The sequence below is a fragment of the Pseudophryne corroboree genome, chromosome 6 (genome assembly GCF_028390025.1).
Source record: "Pseudophryne corroboree isolate aPseCor3 chromosome 6, aPseCor3.hap2, whole genome shotgun sequence".
Lineage (NCBI taxonomy): Eukaryota > Metazoa > Chordata > Amphibia > Anura > Myobatrachidae > Pseudophryne > Pseudophryne corroboree.
Window position 1 is genome coordinate 833,065,989 of NC_086449.1, and position 23,295 is coordinate 833,089,283.

The 23,295-nt window shown below is 43.5% G+C and overlaps 1 protein-coding gene across 12 annotated transcripts in view; it reads left to right on the forward strand.

Moving 5' to 3' along the window:
• Positions 1-23,295, forward strand: part of SOX5 (SRY-box transcription factor 5) — a 496,029-nt gene that overhangs the window by 305,320 nt on the left and 167,414 nt on the right. For 10 of the 12 annotated variants that reach the window (XM_063929373.1, XM_063929372.1, XM_063929369.1 and 7 more), the window contains one exon: positions 20,210-20,296. The exons of the other annotated variants lie outside the window; for them this stretch is intronic. In XM_063929373.1, coding sequence (XP_063785443.1) covers positions 20,210-20,296 — 87 coding nt within the window. The remainder of the gene's footprint in view (positions 1-20,209; positions 20,297-23,295) is intronic. 12 annotated transcript variants of the gene reach the window in all.

Below are 23,295 nucleotides of genomic sequence, written 5' to 3' on the forward strand. Positions count from 1 at the left end.
ACTGTAATGTCTGATAATAAATGTGGATGATAGGAATCTCATGTAGAAGATGAGGCCGGTCACTACTGTAATGTCTGATAATAAATGTGGATGATAGGAATCTTTATGTAGAAGATGAGGCCGGTCACTATTGTAATGTCTGATAATAAATGTGGATGGTAGGAATCCCATGTAGAAGATGAGGCCGGTCACTACTGTAATGTCTGATTATAAATGTGGAAGATAGGAATCTCATGTAGAAGATGAGGCTGGTCAGTAATGGAATGTCTGATAATAAATGTGAATGATAGGAATCTCATGTAGAAGATGAGACCGGTCAGTACTGTAATGTCTGATAATAAATGTGGATGGTAGGAATCTCATGTAGAAGATGAGGCCGGTCAGTACTGTAATGTCTGATAATAAATGTGGTTGGTAGGAATCCCATGTAGAAGATGAGGCCGGTCACTACTGTAATGTCTGATAATAAATGTGGATGGTAGGAATCCCATGTGGAAGATGAGGCCGGTCAGTACTGTAATGTCTGATAATAAATGTGGATGATAGGAATCTCATGTAGAAGATGAGGCCGGTCAGTATTGTAATGTCTGATAATAAATGTGGATGGTAGGAATCCCATGTAGAAGATGAGGCCGGTCAGTACTGTAATGTCTGATAATAAATGTGGATGGTAGGAATCCCATGTAGAAGATGAGGCCGGTAACTACTGTAATGTCTGATAATAAATGTGGATGATAGGAATCTCATGTAGAAGATGAGGCCGGGCACTACTGTAATGTGTGATAATAAATGTGGATGGTAGGAATCCCATGTAGAAGATGAGGCCGGTCACTACTGTAATGTCTGATAATAAATGTGGATGGTAGGAATCTCATGTAGAAGATGAGGCCGGTCACTACTGTAATGTCTGATAATAAATGTGGATGGTAGGAATCTCATGTAGAAGATGAGGCCGGTCACTACTGTAATGTCTGATAATAAATGTGGATGATAGGTTTTCGCAGTTGTTGTAAATTATTGCCCGCTGCACAATATCGAGAAATGTTCCTGAACATTTTTCACCGCTCGTATTTCACTCCCCATAGGCAATACCTGGCAGGTATGACTGCCTCTCATAATTGTTTAAGATGCATGTCTCCTCAAGCGGACTTCCTCCATTGCTTCTGGTCTTGTCCTTTGCTTCGGAGATTTTGGTTGACGGTGAGAGAATTTTCCTTGGAACATTTGGTCAATTACATTCCATTTGGCGCTGAATGGGCAATATTTGGGATAGTACCTATTCCACAAAGAGTTGCTAGGGGATGTAGGAAATTACTGCTTGCTATAAGCGCGGCTGCCCGCAAGTCTATTCTGCAATGTTGGATTTCCACTTCCCCACCTTCCCTACAGATGTTTAAAAATAAGCTGTTCCACATTTTTAATATGGAGTGGATCGAAACATCATTGAATAAGGAGCGTTTGGTTACGCCTTTCTTTGAAACATGGAAAAGTTATATCCCCACTCTACCAGGGGAATTTCGGAACAGAATTATAGAATCACTTACAAACACAACGTGGTTTCAGCAACGAAGAATTGCGGGTGATCTCCCCTTTGAAGTATGAGAAAATGTAGTTTCTTACTACCCCCCTTTTATTGCTCACAATTGACACTTTGGGGTTTGGCTCTTGTGGTCTTGTGCGGCTCCGCGGCTCCCCCCCCCCCCTCCTCTCCCTTCCCCTCCCTTCTTCCATCATGTCACTTAGCAATGTGTATTGTAAATGGCAGTGTTATAATAACTTTTATACCACAGTATTGAGTCCTAACAGATAATTTACATATCGTTTCGCTGATAAATGGATAATTTTTCGACATTTATTACTCTACTTCACTGTGACATGATTACTTTATTTGATTCTAATTACTGTTTGGATGCACACTTATGTCCATCTTATTGTATCTTATGCACAGTTTGTAAAAAGATGTTGACAATTGCAGTGCTTAATAAATAAACATTTATTTTGGAAAAAAAAAATGTTGATGATAGGAATCTCATGTAGAAGATGAGGCCGGTCAGTACTGTAATGTCTGATAATAAATGTGGACGATAGGAATCTCATGTAGAAGATGAGGCCGGTCAGTACTGTAATGTCTGATAATAAATGTGGATGATAGGAATCTCATGTAGAAGATGAGGCCGGTCAGTACTGTAATGTCTGATAATAAATGTGGATGATAGGAATCTCATGTAGAAGATGAGGCCGGTCAGTACTGTAATGTCTGATAATAAATGTGGATGGTAGGAATCCCATGTATAAGATGAGACCGGTCACTACTGTAATGTCTGATAATAAATGTGGATGGTAGGAATCCCATGTAGAAGATGAGGCCGGTCAGTACTGTAATGTCTGATAATAAATGTGGATGGTAGGAATCCCATGTAGAAGATGAGACCGGTCACTACTGTAATGTCTGATAATAAATGTGGATGATAGGAATCCCATGTAGAAGATGAGGCCGGTCAGTACTGTAATGTCTGATAATAAATGTGGATGATAGGAATCTCATGTAGAAGATGAGGCCGGTCACTACTGTAATGTCTGATAATATATGTGGATGATAGGAATCCCATGTAGAAGATGAGGCCGGTCAGTACTATAATGTCTGATAATAAATGTGGATGATAGGAATCTCATGTAGAAGATGAGGCCGGTCACTACTGTAATGTCTGATAATAAATGTGGATGGTAGGAATCTCATGTAGAAGATGAGGCCGGTCACTACTGTAATGTCTGATAATAAATGTGGATGATAGGAATCCCATGTAGAAGATGAGGCCGGTCAGTACTGTAATGTCTGATAATAAATGTGGATGGTAGGAATCCCATGTAGAAGATGAGGCCGGTCACTATTGTAATGTCTGATAATAAATATGGATGGTAGGAATCTCATGTAGAAGATGAGGCCGGTCAGTACTGTAATGTCTGATAATAAATGTGGATGGTAGGAATCTCAAGTAGAAGATGAGGCCGGTCAGTACTGTAATGTCTAATTATAAATCTGGATGGTAGGAATCTCATGTAGAAGATGAGGCCGGTCAGTACTGTAATGTCTGATAATAAATGTGGATGATAGGAATCTCATGTAGAAGGTGAGGCCGGTCAGTACTGTAATGTCTGATTATAAATCTGGATGGTAGGAATCTCATGTAGAAGATGAGGCCGGTCAGTACAGTAATGTCTGATAATAAATGTGGATGGTAGGAATCTCATGTAGAAGATGAGGCAGGTCACTACTGTAATGTCTGATAATAAATGTGGATGGTAGGAATCTCATGTAGAAGATGAGGCAGGTCACTACTGTAATGTCTGATAATAAATGTGGATGGTAGGAATCTCATGTAGAAGATGAGGCAGGTCACTACTGTAATGTCTGATAATAAATGTGGATGGTAGGAATCTCATGTAGAAGATGAGGCCGGTCACTACTGTAATGTCTGATAATAAATGTGGATAATAGGAATCCCATGTAGAAGATGAGGCCGGTCACTACTGTAATGTCTGATAATAAATGTGGATGATAGGTTTTCGCAGTTGTTGTAAATTATTGCCCGCTGCACAATATCGAGAAATGTTCCTGAACATTTTTCACCGCTCGTATTTCACTCCCCATAGGCAATACCTGGCAGGTATGACTGCCTCTCATAATTGTTTGAGATGCATGTCTCCTCAAGCGGACTTCCTCCATTGCTTCTGGTCTTGTCCTTTGCTTCGGAGATTTTGGTTGACGGTGAGAGAATTTTCCTTGGAACATTTGGTCAATTACATTCCATTTGGCGCTGAATGGGCAATATTTGGGATAGTACCTATTCCACAAAGAGTTGCTAGGGGATGTAGGAAATTACTGCTTGCTATAAGCGCGGCTGCCCGCAAGTCTATTCTGCAATGTTGGATTTCCACTTCCCCACCTTCCCTACAGATGTTTAAAAATAAGCTGTTCCACATTTTTAATATGGATTGGATCGAAACATCATTGAATAAGGAGAGTTTGATTACGCCTTTCTTTGAAACATGGAAAAGTTATATCCCCACTCTACCAGGGGAATTTCGGAACAGAATTATAGACTCACTTACAAACACAACGTGGTTTCAGCAACGAAGAATTGCGGGTGATCTCCCCTTTGAAGTATGAGAAAATGTAGTTTCTTACTACCCCCCTTTTATTGCTCACAATTGACACTTTGGGGTTTGGCTCTTGTGGTCTTGTGCGGCTCCGCGGCTCCCCCCCCCCTCCTCTCCCTTCCCCTCCCTTCTTCCATCATGTCACTTAGCAATGTGTATTGTAAATGGCAGTGTTATACAGGTTGAGTATCCCTTATCCAAAACGCTTGGGACCAGAGGTATTTTGGATATCGGATTTTTCCGTATTTTGGAATAATTGCATACCATAATGAGATTTCATGGTGATGGGACCCAAGTCTAAGCACAGAATACATTTATGTTACATATACACCTTATACACACAGCTTGAAGGTAATTGTAGCCAATATTTTTAATAACTTTGTGCACAAAAAAAGTGTATGTACATTCACACAATTCATTTATGTTTCATATACACCTTATACACACAGCCTGAAGGTCATTTAATAAAATATTTTAATAACTTTGTGTATTAAACTAAGTTTGAGTACATTGAGCCACAGAAAACAAAGATTTCACTATCTCACTCTCACTCAAAAAAGTCCGTATTTCGGAATATTCCGTATTTCGGAATATTTGGATATGGGATACTCAACCTGTAATAACTTTTATACCACAGTATTGAGTCCTAACAGATAATTTACATATCGTTTCACTGATAAATGGATAATTTTTCGACATTGATTACTCTACTTCACTGTGACATGATTACTTTATTTGATTCTAAATACTGTTTGGATGCACACTTATGACCATCTTATTGTATCTTATGCACAGTTTGTAAAAAGATGTTGACAATTGCAGTGCTTAATAAATAAAAATTTATTTTGGAGGAAAAAAAAATGTGGATGATAGGAATCTCATAAAGAAGATGAGGCCGGTCAGTACTGTAATGTCTGATAATAAATGTGGACGATAGGAATCTCATGTAGAAGATGAGGCCGGTCAGTACTGTAATGTCTGATAATAATTGTGGATGATAGGAATCTCATGTAGAAGATGAGGCCGGTCAGTACTGTAATGTCTGATAATAAATGTGGATGGTAGGAATCCCATGTATAAGATGAGACCGGTCACTACTGTAATGTCTGATAATAAATGTGGATGATAGGAATCCCATGTAGAAGATGAGGCCGGTCAGTACTGTAATGTCTGATAATAAATGTGGATGATAGGAATCTCATGTAGAAGATGAGGCCGGTCACTACTGTAATGTCTGATAATATATGTGGATGATAGGAATCCCATGTAGAAGATGAGGCCGGTCAGTACTATAATGTCTGATAATAAATGTGGATGATAGGAATCTCATGTAGAAGATGAGGCCGGTCACTACTGTAATGTCTGATAATAAATGTGGATGGTAGGAATCTCATGTAGAAGATGAGGCCGGTCAGTACTGTAATGTCTGATAATAAATGTGGATGGTAAGAATCTCATGTAGAAGATGAGGCCGGTCAGTGCTGTAATGTCTGATAATAAATGTGGATAGTAGGAATCCCATGTAGAAGATGAGACCGGTCACTACTGTAATGTCTGATAATAAATGTGGATGATAGGAATCTCATGTAGAAGATGAGGCCGGTCAGTACTGTAATGTCTGATAATAAATGTGGATGGTAGGAATCTCATGTAGAAGATGAGGCCGGTCACTACTGTAATGTCTGATAATAAATGTGGATGGTAGGAATCTCATGTAGAAGATGAGGCCGGTCACTACTGTAATGTCTGATAATAAATGTGGATGGTAGGAATCTCATGTAGAAGATGAGGCTGGTCACTACTGTAATGTCTGATAATAAATGTGGATGATAGGAATCTTATGTGGAAGATGAGGCCGGTCAGTACTGTAATGTCTGATAACAAATGTGGATGGTAGGAATCTCATGTAGAAGATGAGGCCGGCCACTACTGTAATGTCTGATAATAAATGTGGATGGTAGGAATCCCATGTAGAAGATGAGACCGGTCACTATTATAATGTCTGATAATAAATGTGGATGGTAGGAATCCCATGTAGAAGATGAGGCCGGTCAGTACTGTAATGTCTGATAATAAATGTGGATGATAGGAATCTTATGTGGAAGATGAGGCCGGTCAGTGCTGTAATGTCTGATAATAAATGTGGATGGTAGGAATCTCATGTAGAAGATGAGGCCGGTCAGTAATGTAATGTCTGATAATAAATGTGGATGATAGGAATCCCATGTAGACGATGAGGCCGGTCACTACTGTAATGTCTGATAATAAATGTGGATGATAGGAATCTCATGTAGAAGATGAGGCCGGTCAGTACTGTAATGTCTGATAATAAATGTGGATGATAGGAATCCCATGTAGAAGATGAGGCCGGTCACTGCTGTAATGTCTGATAATAATTGTGGATGATAGGAATCTCATGTAGAAGATGAGACCGGTCACTACTGTAATGTCTGATAATAAATGTGGATGGTAGGAATCTCATGTAGAAGATGAGGCCGGTCACTACTGTAATGTCTGATAATAAATGTGGATGGTAGGAATCTCATGTAGAAGATGAGGCCGGTCACTACTGTAATGTCTAATAATAAATGTGGATGGTAGGAATCCCATGTAGAAGATGAGGCCGGTCAGTACTGTAATATCTCATAATAAATGTGGATGGTAGGAATCCCATGTAGAAGATGAGGCCAGTCACTACTGTAATGTCTGATAATAAATGTGGATGGTAGGAATCTCATGTAGAAGATGAGGCCGGTCAGTACTGTAATGTCTGATAATAAATGTGGATGATAGGAATCCCATGTAGAAGATGAGGCCGTTCAGTACTGTAATGTCTGATAATAAATGTGGATGAGAGGAATCTTATGTGGAAGATGAGGCCGGTCAGTACTGTAATGTCTGATAACAAATGTGGATGGTAGGAATCTCATGTAGAAGATGAGGCCGGCCACCACTGTAATGTCTGATAATAAATGTGGATGGTAGAGATGAGCGGGTTCGGTTTCTCTGAAACCGAACCCGCACGAACTTCATGGTTTTTTCACGGGTCCGAGCAGACTCGGATCCTCCCGCCTTGCTCGGTTAACCCGAGCGCGCCCGAACGTCATCATGACGCTGTCGGATTCTCGCGAGACTCGGATTCTATATAAGGAGCCGCGCGTCGCCGCCATTTTCACACGTGCATTGAGATTGATAGGGAGAGGACGTGGCTGGCGTCCTCTCCATTAGAAATTAGATTAGAAGAGAGAGAGAGATTGTGCAGAGTCAGACAGAGTTTACCACAGTGACCAGTGCAGTTGTTGTTAGTTAACTTTTATTTATTTTAATATAATATATCCGTTCTCTGCTATATCCGTTCTCTGCCTGAAAAAAAACGATACACAGCAGCAGCCAGTCACACAGTGTGACTCAGTCTGTGTGCACTCAGCTCAGCCCAGTGTGCTGCACATCAATGTATAAAAGGCAAAGCTTATAATAATTGTGGGGGAGACTGGGGAGCACTGCAGGTTGTTATAGCAGGAGCCCCCAGGAGTACATAATATTATATTAATTTAAAATTAAACAGTGCACACTTTTGCTGCAGGAGTGCCACTGCCAGTGTGACTAGTGGTGACCAGTGCCTGACCACCAGTATAGTAGTATATTGTTGTATGTATTGTATACTATCTCTTTATCAACCAGTCTATATTAGCAGCAGACACAGTACAGTGCGGTAGTTCACGGCTGTGGCTACCTCTGTGTCGGCAGTCGGAACTCGGCAGGCAGTCCGTCCATCCATAATTGTATTACAATATATACCACCTAACCGTGGTATTTTTTTTTCTTTCTTTATACCGTCGTCATAGTGTCATACTAGTTGTTACGAGTATACTACTATCTCTTTATCAACCAGTGTACAGTGCGGTAGTTCACGGCTGTGGCTACCTCTGTGTCGGCAGTCGGCAGGCAGTCCGTCCATCCATAATTGTATTATTATTATAATATATACCACCTAACCGTGGTTTTTTTTTCATTCTTTATACCGTCATAGTGTCATACTAGTTGTTACGAGTATACTACTATCTCTTTATCAACCAGTGTACAGTGCGGTAGTTCACGGCTGTGGCTACCTCTGTGTCGGCAGTCGGCAGGCAGTCCGTCCATCCATAATTGTATTATTATTATAATATATACCACCTAACCGTGGTTTTTTTTTCATTCTTTATACCGTCGTCATAGTGTCATACTAGTTGTTACGAGTATACTACTATCTCTTTATCAACCAGTGTACAGTGCGGTAGTTCACGGCTGTGGCTACCTCTGTGTCGGCAGTCGGCAGGCAGTCCGTCCATCCATAATTGTATTATTATTATAATATATACCACCTAACCGTGGTTTTTTTTTCATTCTTTATACCGTCGTCATAGTGTCATACTAGTTGTTACGAGTATACTACTATCTCTTTATCAACCAGTGTACAGTGCGGTAGTTCACGGCTGTGGCTACCTCTGTGTCGGCAGTCGGCAGGCAGTCCGTCCATCCATAATTGTATTATTATTATAATATATACCACCTAACCGTGGTTTTTTTTTCATTCTTTATACCGTCGTCATAGTGTCATACTAGTTGTTACGAGTATACTACTATCTCTTTATCAACCAGTGTACAGTGCGGTAGTTCACGGCTGTGGCTACCTCTGTGTCGGCAGTCGGCAGGCAGTCCGTCCATCCATAATTGTATTATTATTATAATATATACCACCTAACCGTGGTTTTTTTATACCACCTAACCGTGGCAGTCCGTCCATAATTGTATACTAGTATCCAATCCATCCATCTCCATTGTTTACCTGAGGTGCCTTTTAGTTCTGCCTATAAAATATGGAGAACAAAAAAGTTGAGGTTCCAAAATTAGGGAAAGATCAAGATCCACTTCCACCTCGTGCTGAAGCTGCTGCCACTAGTCATGGCCGAGACGATGAAATGCCAGCAACGTCGTCTGCCAAGGCCGATGCCCAATGTCATAGTACAGAGCATGTCAAATCCAAAACACCAAATATCAGAAAAAAAAGGACTCCAAAACCTAAAATAAAATTGTCGGAGGAGAAGCGTAAACTTGCCAATATGCCATTTACCACACGGAGTGGCAAGGAACGGCTGAGGCCCTGGCCTATGTTCATGGCTAGTGGTTCAGCTTCACATGAGGATGGAAGCACTCAGCCTCTCGCTAGAAAACTGAAAAGACTCAAGCTGGCAAAAGCACCGCAAAGAACTGTGCGTTCTTTGAAATCCCAAATCCACAAGGAGAGTCCAATTGTGTCGTTTGCGATGCCTGACCTTCCCAACACTGGACGTGAAGAGCATGCGCCTTCCACTATTTGCATGCCCCCTGCAAGTGCTGGAAGGAGCACCCGCAGTCCAGTTCCTGATAGTCAGATTGAAGATGTCAGTGTTGAAGTACACCAGGATGAGGAGGATATGGGTGTTGCTGGCGCTGGGGAGGAAATTGACCAGGAGGATTCTGATGGTGAGGTGGTTTGTTTAAGTCAGGCACCCGGGGAGACACCTGTTGTCCGTGGGAGGAATATGGCCGTTGACATGCCAGGTGAAAATACCAAAAAAATCAGCTCTTCGGTGTGGAGGTATTTCACCAGAAATGCGGACAACAGGTGTCAAGCCGTGTGTTCCCTTTGTCAAGCTGTAATAAGTAGGGGTAAGGACGTTAACCACCTCGGAACATCCTCCCTTATACGTCACCTGCAGCGCATTCATAATAAGTCAGTGACAAGTTCAAAAACTTTGGGTGACAGCGGAAGCAGTCCACTGACCAGTAAATCCCTTCCTCTTGTAACCAAGCTCACGCAAACCACCCCACCAACTCCCTCAGTGTCAATTTCCTCCTTCCCCAGGAATGCCAATAGTCCTGCAGGCCATGTCACTGGCAATTCTGACGAGTCCTCTCCTGCCTGGGATTCCTCCGATGCATCCTTGCGTGTAACGCCTACTGCTGCTGGCGCTGCTGTTGTTGCCGCTGGGAGTCGATGGTCATCCCAGAGGGGAAGTCGTAAGCCCACTTGTACTACTTCCAGTAAGCAATTGACTGTTCAACAGTCCTTTGCGAGGAAGATGAAATATCACAGCAGTCATCCTACTGCAAAGCGGATAACTGAGGCCTTGGCATCCTGGGTGGTGAGAAACGTGGTTCCGGTATCCATCATTACTGCAGAGCCAACTAGAGACTTGTTGGAGGTACTGTGTCCCCGGTACCAAATACCATCTAGGTTCCATTTCTCTAGGCAGGCGATACCGAAAATGTACACAGACCTCAGAAAAAGAGTCACCAGTGTCCTAAAAAATGCAGCTGTACCCAATGTCCACTTAACCACGGACATGTGGACAAGTGGAGCAGGGCAGGGTCAGGACTATATGACTGTGACAGCCCACTGGGTAGATGTATGGACTCCCGCCGCAAGAACAGCAGCGGCGGCACCAGTAGCAGCATCTCGCAAACGCCAACTCTTTCCTAGGCAGGCTACGCTTTGTATCACCGCTTTCCAGAATACGCACACAGCTGAAAACCTCTTACGGCAACTGAGGAAGATCATCGCGGAATGGCTTACCCCAATTGGACTCTCCTGTGGATTTGTGGCATCGGACAACGCCAGCAATATTGTGTGTGCATTAAATCTGGGCCAATTCCAGCACGTCCCATGTTTTGCACATACCTTGAATTTGGTGGTGCAGAATTTTTTTAAAAACGACAGGGGCGTGCAAGAGATGCTGTCGGTGGCCAGAAGAATTGCGGGACACTTTCGGCGTACAGGCACCACGTACAGAAAACTGGAGCACCACCAAAAACTACTGAACCTGCCCTGCCATCATCTGAAGCAAGAAGTGGTAACGAGGTGGAATTCAACCCTCTATATGCTTCAGAGGTTGGAGGAGCAGCAAAAGGCCATTCAAGCCTATACAATTGAGCACGATATAGTAGGTGGAATGCACCTGTCTCAAGTGCAGTGGAGAATGATTTCAACGTTGTGCAAGGTTCTGATGCCCTTTGAACTTGCCACACGTGAAGTCAGTTCAGACACTGCCAGCCTGAGTCAGGTCATTCCCCTCATCAGGCTTTTGCAGAAGAAGCTGGAGGCATTGAAGGAGGAGCTAACACGGAGCGATTCCGCTAGGCATGTGGGACTTGTGGATGCAGCCCTTAATTCGCTTAACAAGGATTCACGGGTGGTCAATCTGTTGAAATCAGAGCACTACATTTTGGCCACCGTGCTCGATCCTAGATTTAAAGCCTACCTTGGATCTCTCTTTCCGGCAGACACAGGTCTGCTGGGGTTGAAAGACCTGCTGGTGACAAAATTGTCAAGTCAAGCGGAACGCGACCTGTCAACATCTCCTCCTTCACATTCTCCCGCAACTGGGGGTGCGAGGAAAAGGCTCAGAATTCCGAGCCCACCCGCTGGCGGTGATGCAGGGCAGTCTGGAGCGACTGCTGATGCTGACATCTGGTCCGGACTGAAGGACCTGACAACGATTATGGACATGTCGTCTACTGTCACTGCATATGATTCTCTCAACATTGATAGAATGGTGGAGGATTATATGAGTGACCGCATCCAAGTAGGCACGTCACACAGTCCGTACTTATACTGGCAGGAAAAAGAGGCAATTTGGAGGCCCTTGCACAAACTAGCTTTATTCTACCTAAGTTGCCCTCCCACAAGTGTGTACTCCGAAAGAGTGTTTAGTGCCGCCGCTCACCTTGTCAGCAATCGGCGTACGAGGTTACATCCAGAAAATGTGGAGAAGATGATGTTCATTAAAATGAATTATAATCAATTCCTCCGCGGAGACATTGACCAGCAGCAATTGCCTCCACAAAGTACACAGGGAGCTGAGATGGTGGATTCCAGTGGGGACGAATTGATAATCTGTGAGGAGGGGGATGTACACGGTGATATATCGGAGGGTGAAGATGAGGTGGACATCTTGCCTCTGTAGAGCCAGTTTGTGCAAGGAGAGATTAATTGCTTCTTTTTTTGGGGGGGTCCAAACCAACCCGTCATATCAGTCACAGTCGTGTGGCAGACCCTGTCACTGAAATGATGGGTTGGTTAAAGTGTGCATGTCCTGTTTTGTTTATACAACATAAGGGTGGGTGGGAGGGCCCAAGGACAATTCCATCTTGCACCTCTTTTTTCTTTTCTTTTTCTTTGCATCATGTGCTGATTGGGGAGGGTTTTTTGGAAGGGACATCCTGCGTGACACTGCAGTGCCACTCCTAGATGGGCCCGGTGTTTGTGTCGGCCACTAGGGTCGCTAATCTTACTCACACAGTCAGCTACCTCATTGCGCCTCTTTTTTTCTTTGCGTCATGTGCTGTTTGGGGAGGGTTTTTTGGAAGGGACATCCTGCGTGACACTGCAGTGCCACTCCTAGATGGGCCCGGTGTTTGTGTCGGCCACTAGGGTCGCTAATCTTACTCACACAGTCAGCTACCACATTGCGCCTCTTTTTTTCTTTGCGTCATGTGCTGTTTGGGGAGGGTTTTTTGGAAGGGACATCCTGCGTGACACTGCAGTGCCACTCCTAGATGGGCCCGGTGTTTGTGTCGGCCACTAGGGTCGCTTATCTTACTCACACAGCGACCTCGGTGCAAATTTTAGGACTAAAAATAATATTGTGAGGTGTGAGGTATTCAGAATAGACTGAAAATGAGTGTAAATTATGGTTTTTGAGGTTAATAATACTTTGGGATCAAAATGACCCCCAAATTCTATGATTTAAGCTGTTTTTTAGTGTTTTTTGAAAAAAACACCCGAATCCAAAACACACCCGAATCCGACAAAAAAAATTCGGTGAGGTTTTGCCAAAACGCGGTCGAACCCAAAACACGGCCGCGGAACCGAACCCAAAACCAAAACACAAAACCCGAAAAATTTCCGGGGCTCATCTCTAGTGGATGGTAAGAATCCCGTGCAGAAGATGAGACCGGTCAGTACTGTAATGTCTGATAATAAATGTGGATGATAGGAATCTTATGTCGAAGATAAGGCCGGTCACTACTGTAATGTCTGATAATAAATGTGGATGATAGGAATCTCATGTAGAAGATGAGGCCGGTCACTACTGTAATGTCTGATAATAAATGTGGATGGTAGGAATCTCATGTAGAAGATGAGGCCGGCCACTACTGTAATGTCTGATAATAAATGTGGATGGTAGGAATCTCATGTAGAAGATGAGGCCGGTCAGTACTGTAATGTCTGATAATAAATGTGGATGGTAGGAATCCCATGTAGAAGATGAGACCGGTCACTACTATAATGTCTGATAATAAATGTGGATGGTAGGAATCCCATGTAGAAGATGAGGCCGGTCAGTACTGTAATGTCTGATAATAAATGTGGATGGTAGGAATCCCATGTAGAAGATGAGACCGGTCACTACTATAATGTCTGATAATAAATGTGGATGGTAGGAATCCCATGTAGAAGATGAGGCCGGTCAGTACTGTAATGTCTGATAATAAATGTGGATGATAGGAATCTTATGTGGAAGATGAGGCCGGTCAGTACTGTAATGTCTGATAATAAATGTGGATGATAGGAATCTCATGTAGAAGATGAGTCCGGTCACTACTGTAATGTCTGATAATAAATGTGGATGATAGGAATCCCATGTAGAAGATGAGGCCGGTCACTGCTGTAATGTCTGATAATAAATGTGGATGATAGGAATCTCATGTAGAAGATGAGACCGGTCACTACTGTAATGTCTGATAATAAATGTGGATGGTAGGAATCTCATGTAGAAGATGAGACCGGTCACTACTGTAATGTCTGATAATAAATGTGGATGGTAGGAATCTCATGTAGAAGATGAGGCCGGTCACTACTGTAATGTCTAATAATAAATGTGGATGGTAGGAATCCCATGTAGAAGATGAGACCGGTCAGTACTGTAATATCTCATAATAAATGTGGATGGTAGGAATCCCATGTAGAAGATGAGGCCAGTCACTACTGTAATGTCTGATAATAAATGTGGATGGTAGGAATCTCATGTAGAAGATGAGGCCGGTCAGTACTGTAATGTCTGATAATAAATGTGGATGATAGGAATCTCATGTAGAAGATGAGGCCGGTCACTACTGTAATGTCTGATAATAAATGTGGATGGTAGGAATCCCATGTAGAAGATGAGGCCGGTCAGTACTGTAATGTCTGATAATAAATGTGGATGGTAGGAATCCCATGTAGAAGATGAGACCGGTCACTACTATAATGTCTGATAATAAATGTGGATGGTAGGAATCCCATGTAGAAGATGAGGCCGGTCAGTACTGTAATGTCTGATAATAAATGTGGATGGTAGGAATCCCATGTAGAAGATGAGACCGGTCACTACTATAATGTCTGATAATAAATGTGGATGGTAGGAATCCCATGTAGAAGATGAGGCCGGTCAGTACTGTAATGTCTGATAATAAATGTGGATGATAGGAATCTTATGTGGAAGATGAGGCCGGTCAGTACTGTAATGTCTGATAATAAATGTGGATGATAGGAATCTCATGTAGAAGATGAGTCCGGTCACTACTGTAATGTCTGATAATAAATGTGGATGATAGGAATCCCATGTAGAAGATGAGGCCGGTCAGTACTGTAATGTCTGATAATAAATGTGAATGATAGGAATCTCATGTAGAAGATGAGGCCGGTCAGTACTGTAATGTCTGATAATAAATGTGGATGATAGGAATCTCATGTAGAAGATGAGGCCGGTCACTGCTGTAATGTCTGATAATAAATGTGAATGATAGGAATCTCATGTAGAAGATGAGGCCGGTCACTGCTGTAATGTCTGATAATAAATGTGGATGATAGGAATCTCATGTATAAGATGAGGCCGGTCAGTACTGTAATGTCTGATAATAAATGTGGATGATAGGAATCCCATGTAGAAGATGAGGCCGGTCAGTACTGTAATGTCTGATAATAAATGTGGATGATAGGAATATCATGTAGAAGATGAGGCCGGTCACTACTGTAATGTCTGATAATAAATGTGGATGGTAGGAATCTTATGTAGAAGATGAGGCCGGTCAGTACTGTAATGTCTGATAATAAATGTGGATGATAGGAATCTCATGTAGAAGATGAGGCCGGTCAGTACTGTAATGTCTGATAATAAATGTGGATGATAGGAATCCCATGTAGAAGATGAGGCCGGTCACTGCTGTAATGTCTGATAATAAATGTGGATGATAGGAATCTCATGTAGAAGATGAGACCGGTCACTACTGTAATGTCTGATAATAAATGTGGATGGTAGGAATCTCATGTAGAAGATGAGACCGGTCACTACTGTAATGTCTGATAATAAATGTGGATGGTAGGAATCTCATGTAGAAGATGAGGCCGGTCACTACTGTAATGTCTAATAATAAATGTGGATGGTAGGAATCCCATGTAGAAGATGAGACCGGTCAGTACTGTAATATCTCATAATAAATGTGGATGGTAGGAATCCCATGTAGAAGATGAGGCCAGTCACTACTGTAATGTCTGATAATAAATGTGGATGGTAGGAATCTCATGTAGAAGATGAGGCCGGTCAGTACTGTAATGTCTGATAATAAATGTGGATGATAGGAATCTCATGTAGAAGATGAGGCCGGTCACTACTGTAATGTCTGATAATAAATGTGGATGGTAGGAATCCCATGTAGAAGATGAGGCCGGTCACTACTGTAATGTCTGATAATAAATGTGGATGGTAGGAATCTCATGTAGAAGATGAGGCCGGTCAGTACTGTAATGTCTGATAATAAATGTGGATGGTAGGAATCCCATGTAGAAGATGAGGCCGGTCAGTACTGTAATGTCTGATAATAAATGTGGATGGTAGGAATCTCATGTAGAAGATGAGGCCAGTCACTACTGTAATGTCTGATAATAAATGTGGATGGTAGGAATCTCATGTAGAAGATGAGGTCTGTCACTACTGTAATGTCTGATAATAAATGTGGATGGTAGGAATCTCATGTAGAAGATGAGGCCAGTCACTTCTGTAATATCTGATAATAAATGTGGATGGTAGGAATCTCATGTAGAAGATGAGGCCGGTCAGTACTGTAATGTCTGATAATAAATGTGGATGGTAGGAATCCCATGTAGAAGATGAGGCCGGTCACTACTGTAATGTCTGATAATAAATGTGGATGGTAGGAATCTCATGTAGAAGATGAGGCCGGTCAGTACTGTAATGTCTGATAATAAATGTGGATGGTAGGAATCCCATGTAGAAGATGAGGCCGGTCAGTACTGTAATGTCTGATAATAAATGTGGATGGTAGGAATCCCATGTAGAAGATGAGGCCGGTCAGTACTGTAATGTCTGATAATAAATGTGGATGGTAGGAATCCCATGTAGAAGATGAGGCCAGTCACTACTGTAATGTCTGACAATAAATGTGGATGGTAGGAATCTCATGTAGAAGATGAGGCCGGTCACTACTGTAATGTCTGATAATAAATTTGGATGGTAGGAATCTCATGTAGAAGATGAGGCCGGTCACAACTGTAATGTCTGATAATAAATGTGGATGGCAGGAATCTCATGTAGAAGATGAGGCCGGTCAGTACTGTAATGTCTGATAATAAATGTGGATGGTAGGAATTCCATACAGAAGATGAGGCCGGTCAGTAATGTAATGTCTGAGAATAAATGTGGATGGTAGGAATCCTATGTTGAAGATGAGGCCGGTCAGTACTGTAATGTCTGATAATAAATGTGGATGGTAGGTATCTCATGTAGAAGATGAGGCCAGTCACTACTGTAATGTCTGATAATAAATGTGGATAGTAGGAATCCCATGTAGAAGGTGAGGCCGGTCAGTACTGTAATGTCTGATAATAAATGTGGATGATAGGAATCCCATGTAGAAGATGAGGCCGGTCACTACTGTAATGTCTGATAATAAATGTGGATGGTAGGAATCCCATGTAGAAGATGAGGCCGGTCAGTACTGTAATGTCTGATAATAAATGTGGATGGTAGGAATCCCATGTAGAAGATGAGGCCAGTCACTACTGTAATGTCTGATAATAAATGTGGATGATAGGAATCTCATGTAGAAGATGAGGCCGGTCAGTACTGTAATGTCTGATAATAAATGTGGATGATAGGAATCTCATGTAGAAGATGAGGCCGGTCAGTACTGTAATGTCTGATAATAAATGTGGATGATAGGAATCCCATGTAGAAGGTGAGGCCGGTCACTACTGTAATGTCTGATAATAAATGTGGATGGTAGGAATCTCATGTAGAAGATGAGGCCGGTCAGTACTGTAATGTCTGATAATAAATGTGGATGATAGGAATCCCATGTAGAAGATGAGGCCGGTCAGTACTGTAATGTCTGATAATAAATGTGGATGGTAGGAATCTCATGTAGAAGATGAGGCCGGTCAGTACTGTAATGTCTGATAATAAATGTGGATGATAGGAATCCCATGTAGAAGATGAGGCCGGTCAGTACTGTAATGTCTGATAATAAATGTGGATGGTAGGAATCTCATGTAGAAGATGAGGCCGGTCAGTACTGTAATGTCTGATAATAAATGTGGATGGTAGGAATCTCATGTAGAAGATAAGGCCGGTCACTACTGTAATGTCTGATAATAAATGTGGATGGTAGGAATCTCATGTAGAAGATGAGGCCGGTCACTACTGTAATGTCTGATAATAAATGTGGATGGTAGGAATCTCATGTAGAAGATGAGGCCGATCAGTACTGTAATGTCTGATAATAAATGTGGATGATAGGAATCCCATGTAGAAGATGAGACCGGTCAGTACTGTAATATCTGATAATAAATGTGGATGATAGGACTCCCATGTAGAAGATGAGGCCGGTCACTACTGTAATGTCTGATAATAAATGTTGATGATAGGAATCCCGTGTAGAAGATGAGGCCGGTCACTACTGTAATGTCTGATAATAAATGTGGATGGTAAGAATCCCATGTAGAAGATGTGGCCGGTCAGTACTGTAATGTCTGATAATAAATGTGGATGGTAGGAATCTCATGTAGAAGATGAGGCCGGTCACTACTGTAATGTCTGATAATAAATGTGGATGATAGGAATCCCATGTAGAAGATGAGGCCGGTCAGTACTGTAATGTCTGATAATAAATGTGGATGATAGGAATCCAATGTAGAAGGTGAGGCCGGTCACTACTGTAATGTCTGATAATAAATGTGGATGATAGGAATCCCATGTAGAAGGTGAGGCCGGTCACTACTGTAATGTCTGAGAATAAATGTGGATGGTAGGAATCTCATGTAGAAGATGAGGCCGGTCACTACTGTAATGTCTGAGAATAAATGTGGATGGTAGGAATCTCATGTAGAAGATGAGGCCGGTCACTACTGTAATGTCTGATAATTAATGTGGATGGTAGGAATCTCATGTAGAAGATGAGGCCGGTCACTACTGTAATGTCTGATAATAAATGTGGATGATAGGAATCCCATGTAGAAGGTGAGGCCGGTCAGTACTGTAATGTCTGATAATAAATGTGGATGGTAGGAATCTCATGTAGAAGATGAGACCGGTCACTACTGTAATGTCTGATAATAAATGTGGATGGTAGGAATCTCATGTAGAAGATGAGACCGGTCACTACTGTAATGTCTGATAATAAATGTGGATGGTAGGAATCCCATGTAGAAGGTGAGGCCGGTCAGTACTGTAATGTCTGATAATAAATGTGGATGGTAGGAATCCCATGTAGAAGGTGAGGCCGGTCAGTACTGTAATGTCTGATAATAAATGTGGATGGTAGGAATCCCATGTAGAAGATGAGACCGGTCACTACTGTAATGTCTGATAATAAATGTGGATGGTAGGAATCTCATGTAGAAGATGAGGCCGGTCACTACTGTAATGTCTGATAATAAATGTGGATGGTAGGATCCCATGTAGAAGGTGAGGCCGGTCAGTACTGTAATGTCTGATAATAAATGTGGATGGTAGGAATCCCATGTAGAAGATGAGACCGGTCACTACTGTAATGTCTGATAATAAATGTGGATGGTAGGAATCCCATGTAGAAGATGAGACCGGTCACTACTGTAATGTCTGATAATAAATGTGGATGGTAGGAATCCCATGTAGAAGATGAGACCGGTCACTACTGTAATGCCTGATAATAAATGTGGATGGTAGGAATCCCATGTAGAAGATGAGACCGGTCAGTACTGTAATGTCTGATAATAAATGTGGATGGTAGGAATCCCATGTAGAAGATGAGGCCGGTCAGTACTGTAATGTCTGATAATAAATGTGGATGGTAGGAATCCCATGTAGAAGATGAGACCGGTCAGTACTGTAATGTCTGATAATAAATGTGGATGATAGGAATCCCATGTAGAAGATGAGGCCGGTCACTACTGTAATGTCTGATAATAAATGTGGATGGTAGGAATCTCATGTAGAAGATGAGGCCGGTCAGTACTGTAATGTCTGATAATAAATGTGGATGGTAGGAATCCCATGTAGAAGATGAGGCCGGTCACTACTGTAATGTCTGATAATAAATGTGGATGGTAGGAATCTCATGTAGAACATGAGACCGGTCACTACTGTAATATCTGATAATAAATGTGGATGGTAGGAATCTCATGTAGAACATGAGGCCGGTCACTACTGTAATGTCTGATAATAAATGTGGATGGTAGGAATCCCATGTAGAAGATGAGGCCGGTCACTACTGTAATGTCTGATAATAAATGTGGATGGTAGGAATCTCATGTAGAAGATGAGGCCGGTCACTACTGTAATGTCTGATAATAAATGTGGATGATAGGAATCTCATGTAGAAGATGAGGCCGGTCAGTACTGTAGTGACAATCTCTACTCTCAGTGATATGACTGAACATTAGGAAGAGGAGGCGACCTGGCAGCTCCTAACCCCTCTCACAGCTGCTGTCCTCCTGAGACGCCGGCTCCACTTATAACTGAGACATCTTCTCTCTGTTCTCTTCTTGCAGAGACGCCCAGCATTGAAAAGCTTCTGTCTAAGGACTGGAAGGAAAAGCTACTCGCCATGGGATCAGGGAATTTAGGTGACATAAAAGGTAAGCAGCTGACGCAGTAGCTCCGCCCCTTGTTACATTGTATCACTGACACATTGTGTATGTACAGAACAATAAGCAACGTGCAGCTTATCTCTCTGTGTTCCTTCCAGAAATAGCAGCAGGTTTATAGATAATTATATATAATATATAATACAGACTGGCGATTTAGGAAGATATTGTTGGAATATATCTGTTACAATAGTTCTTTGTACAGCCAGGATTGTTCCTCAACGCTGTGAAGTGTTGGTTTTATGTCATTGCTGCAAAGACCTTGTAGAGATTTATTCGTTCTCGGACTAGTCTCCTTGTCTCTCATTGTTACGCTGGCGTCGTGCTTTTTACACCACTAGAAGTCCTATTCAGTCTGACCCCTTGGTGTCATTTGCATGGAAAGTCAGTGTGAGTCTGTGTGCTAGCGATGTTTATGTTCCTGTGGTACAATTAGCACATATAGGGGCGGAGGACGAGCTGCACAAATGGGGGATACACAGAGTGTGACAGCAGCATAATTGCGTCTGGTGCATCATTAGCGCAAAGTATTATTTGGTGCAAATACACGCTGACAACAGCGAGCGCGAACAGTCCTGAGACTCTTCCCCTCTCCGCCGAGCGCTGGGGCACAAGGGAAGGCGGGCATTGGGCCTAATTAAGACCTGATTGCTAGGCTGCGTTTTCTCACAGCCAGCGATCAGGTTAGAACTGCATCAGTCTCTTACTGTCTGCCCATGTACCCGCGCGTTGTGCATCAGTCTCTTACTGTCTGCCCATGTACCCGTGCGTTGTGCATCAGTCTCTTACTGTCTGCCCATGTACCCGTGCGTTGTGCATCAGTCTCTTACTGTCTGCCCATGTACCCGTGCGTTGTGCATCAGTCCCTTACTGTCTGCCCATGTACCCGTGCGTTGTGCATCAGTCCCTTACTGTCTGCCCATGTACCCGTGCGTTGTGCATCAGTCTCTTACTGTCTGCCCATGTACCCGTGCGTTGTGCATCAGTCCCTTACTGTCTGCCCATGTACCCGCGCGTTGTGCATCAGTCTCTTACTGTCTGCCCATGTACCCGTGCGTTGTGCATCAGTCTCTTACTGTCTGCCCATGTACCCGTGCGTTGTGCATCAGTCTCTTACTGTCTGCCCATGTACCCGTGCGTTGTGCATCAGTCCCTTACTGTCTGCCCATGTACCCGTGCGTTGTGCATCAGTCCCTTACTGTCTGCCCATGTACCCGTGCGTTGTGCATCAGTCCCTTACTGTCTGCCCATGTACCCGTGTGTTGTGCATCAGTCTCTTACTGTCTGCCCATGTACCCGTGCGTTGTGCATCAGTCTCTTACTGTCTGCCCATGTACCCGTGCGTTGTGCATCAGTCCCTTACTGTCTGCCCATGTACCCGTGCGTTGTGCATCAGTCTCTTACTGTCTGCCCATGTACCCGTGCGTTGTGCATCAGTCTCTTACTGTCTGCCCATGTACCCGTGCGTTGTGCATCAGTCCCTTACTGTCTGCCCATGTACCCGTGCGTTGTGCATCAGTCCCTTACTGTCTGCCCATGAACCCGTGCGTTGTGCATCAGTCTCTTACTGTCTGCCCATGTACCCGTGCGTTGTGCATCAGTCACTTACTGTCTGCCCATGTACCCGTGTGTTGTGCATCAGTCTCTTACTGTCTGCCCATGTACCCGTGTGTTGTGCATCAGTCTCTTACTGTCTGCCCATGTACCTGTGCGTTGTGCATCAGTCTCTTACTGTCTGCCCATGTACCCGTGCGTTGTGCATCAGTCTCTTACTGTCTGCCCATGTACCCGTGCGTTGTGCATCAGTCTCTTACTGTCTGCCCATGTACCCGTGCGTTGTCTATCAGTCTCTTACTGTCTGCCCATGTACCCGTGCGTTGTGCATCAGTCTCTTACTGTCTGCCCATGTACCCGTGCGTTGTGCATCAGTCTCTTACTGTCTGCCCATGTACCCGTGCGTTGTGCATCAGTCCCTTACTGTCTGCCTATGTACCCGTGCGTTGTGCATCAGTCCCTTACTGTCTGCCCATGTACCCGTGCGTTGTGCATCAGTCCCTTACTGTCTGCCCATGTACCCGTGCGTTGTGCATCAGTCTCTTACTGTCTGCCCATGTACCCGTGCGTTGTGCATCAGTCTCTTACTGTCTGCCCATGTACCCGTGCGTTGTGCATCAGTCTCTAACTGTCTGCCCATGTACTCGTGCGTTGTGCATCAGTCCCTTACTGTCTACCCATGTACCCGTGTGTTGTGCATCAGTCTCTTACTGTCTGCCCATGTACCCGTGCGTTGTGCATCAGTCTCTTACTGTCTGCCCATGTACCCGTGCGTTGTACATCAGTCTCTTACTGTCTGCCCATGTACCCGTGCGTTGTGCATCAGTCCCTTACTGTCTGCCCATGTACTCGTGCGTTGTGCATCAGTCCCTTACTGTCTACCCATGTACCCGTGTGTTGTGCATCAGTCTCTTACTGTCTACCCATGTACCCGTGTGTTGTGCATCAGTCTCTTACTGTCTGCCCATGTACCCGTGCGTTGTGCATCAGTCTCTTACTGTCTGCCCATGTACCCGTGCGTTGTGCATCAGTCTCTTACTGTCTGCCCATGTACCCGTGCGTTGTGCATCAGTCCCTTACTGTCTACCCATGTACCCGTGTGTTGTGCATCAGTCTCTTACTGTCTGCCCATGTACCCGTGCGTTGTGCATCAGTCTCTTACTGTCTGCCCATGTACCCGTGCGTTGTGCATCAGTCTCTTACTGTCTGCCCATGTACCCGTGCGTTGTGCATCAGTCCCTTACTGTCTGCCCATGTACCCGTGCGTTGTGCATCAGTCCCTTACTGTCTGCCCATGTACCCGTGCGTTGTGCATCAGTCCCTTACTGTCTGCCCATGTACCCGTGCGTTGTGCATCAGTCTCTTACTGTCTGCCCATGTACCCGTGCGTTGTGCATCAGTCTCTTACTGTCTGCCCATGTACCCGTGCGTTGTGC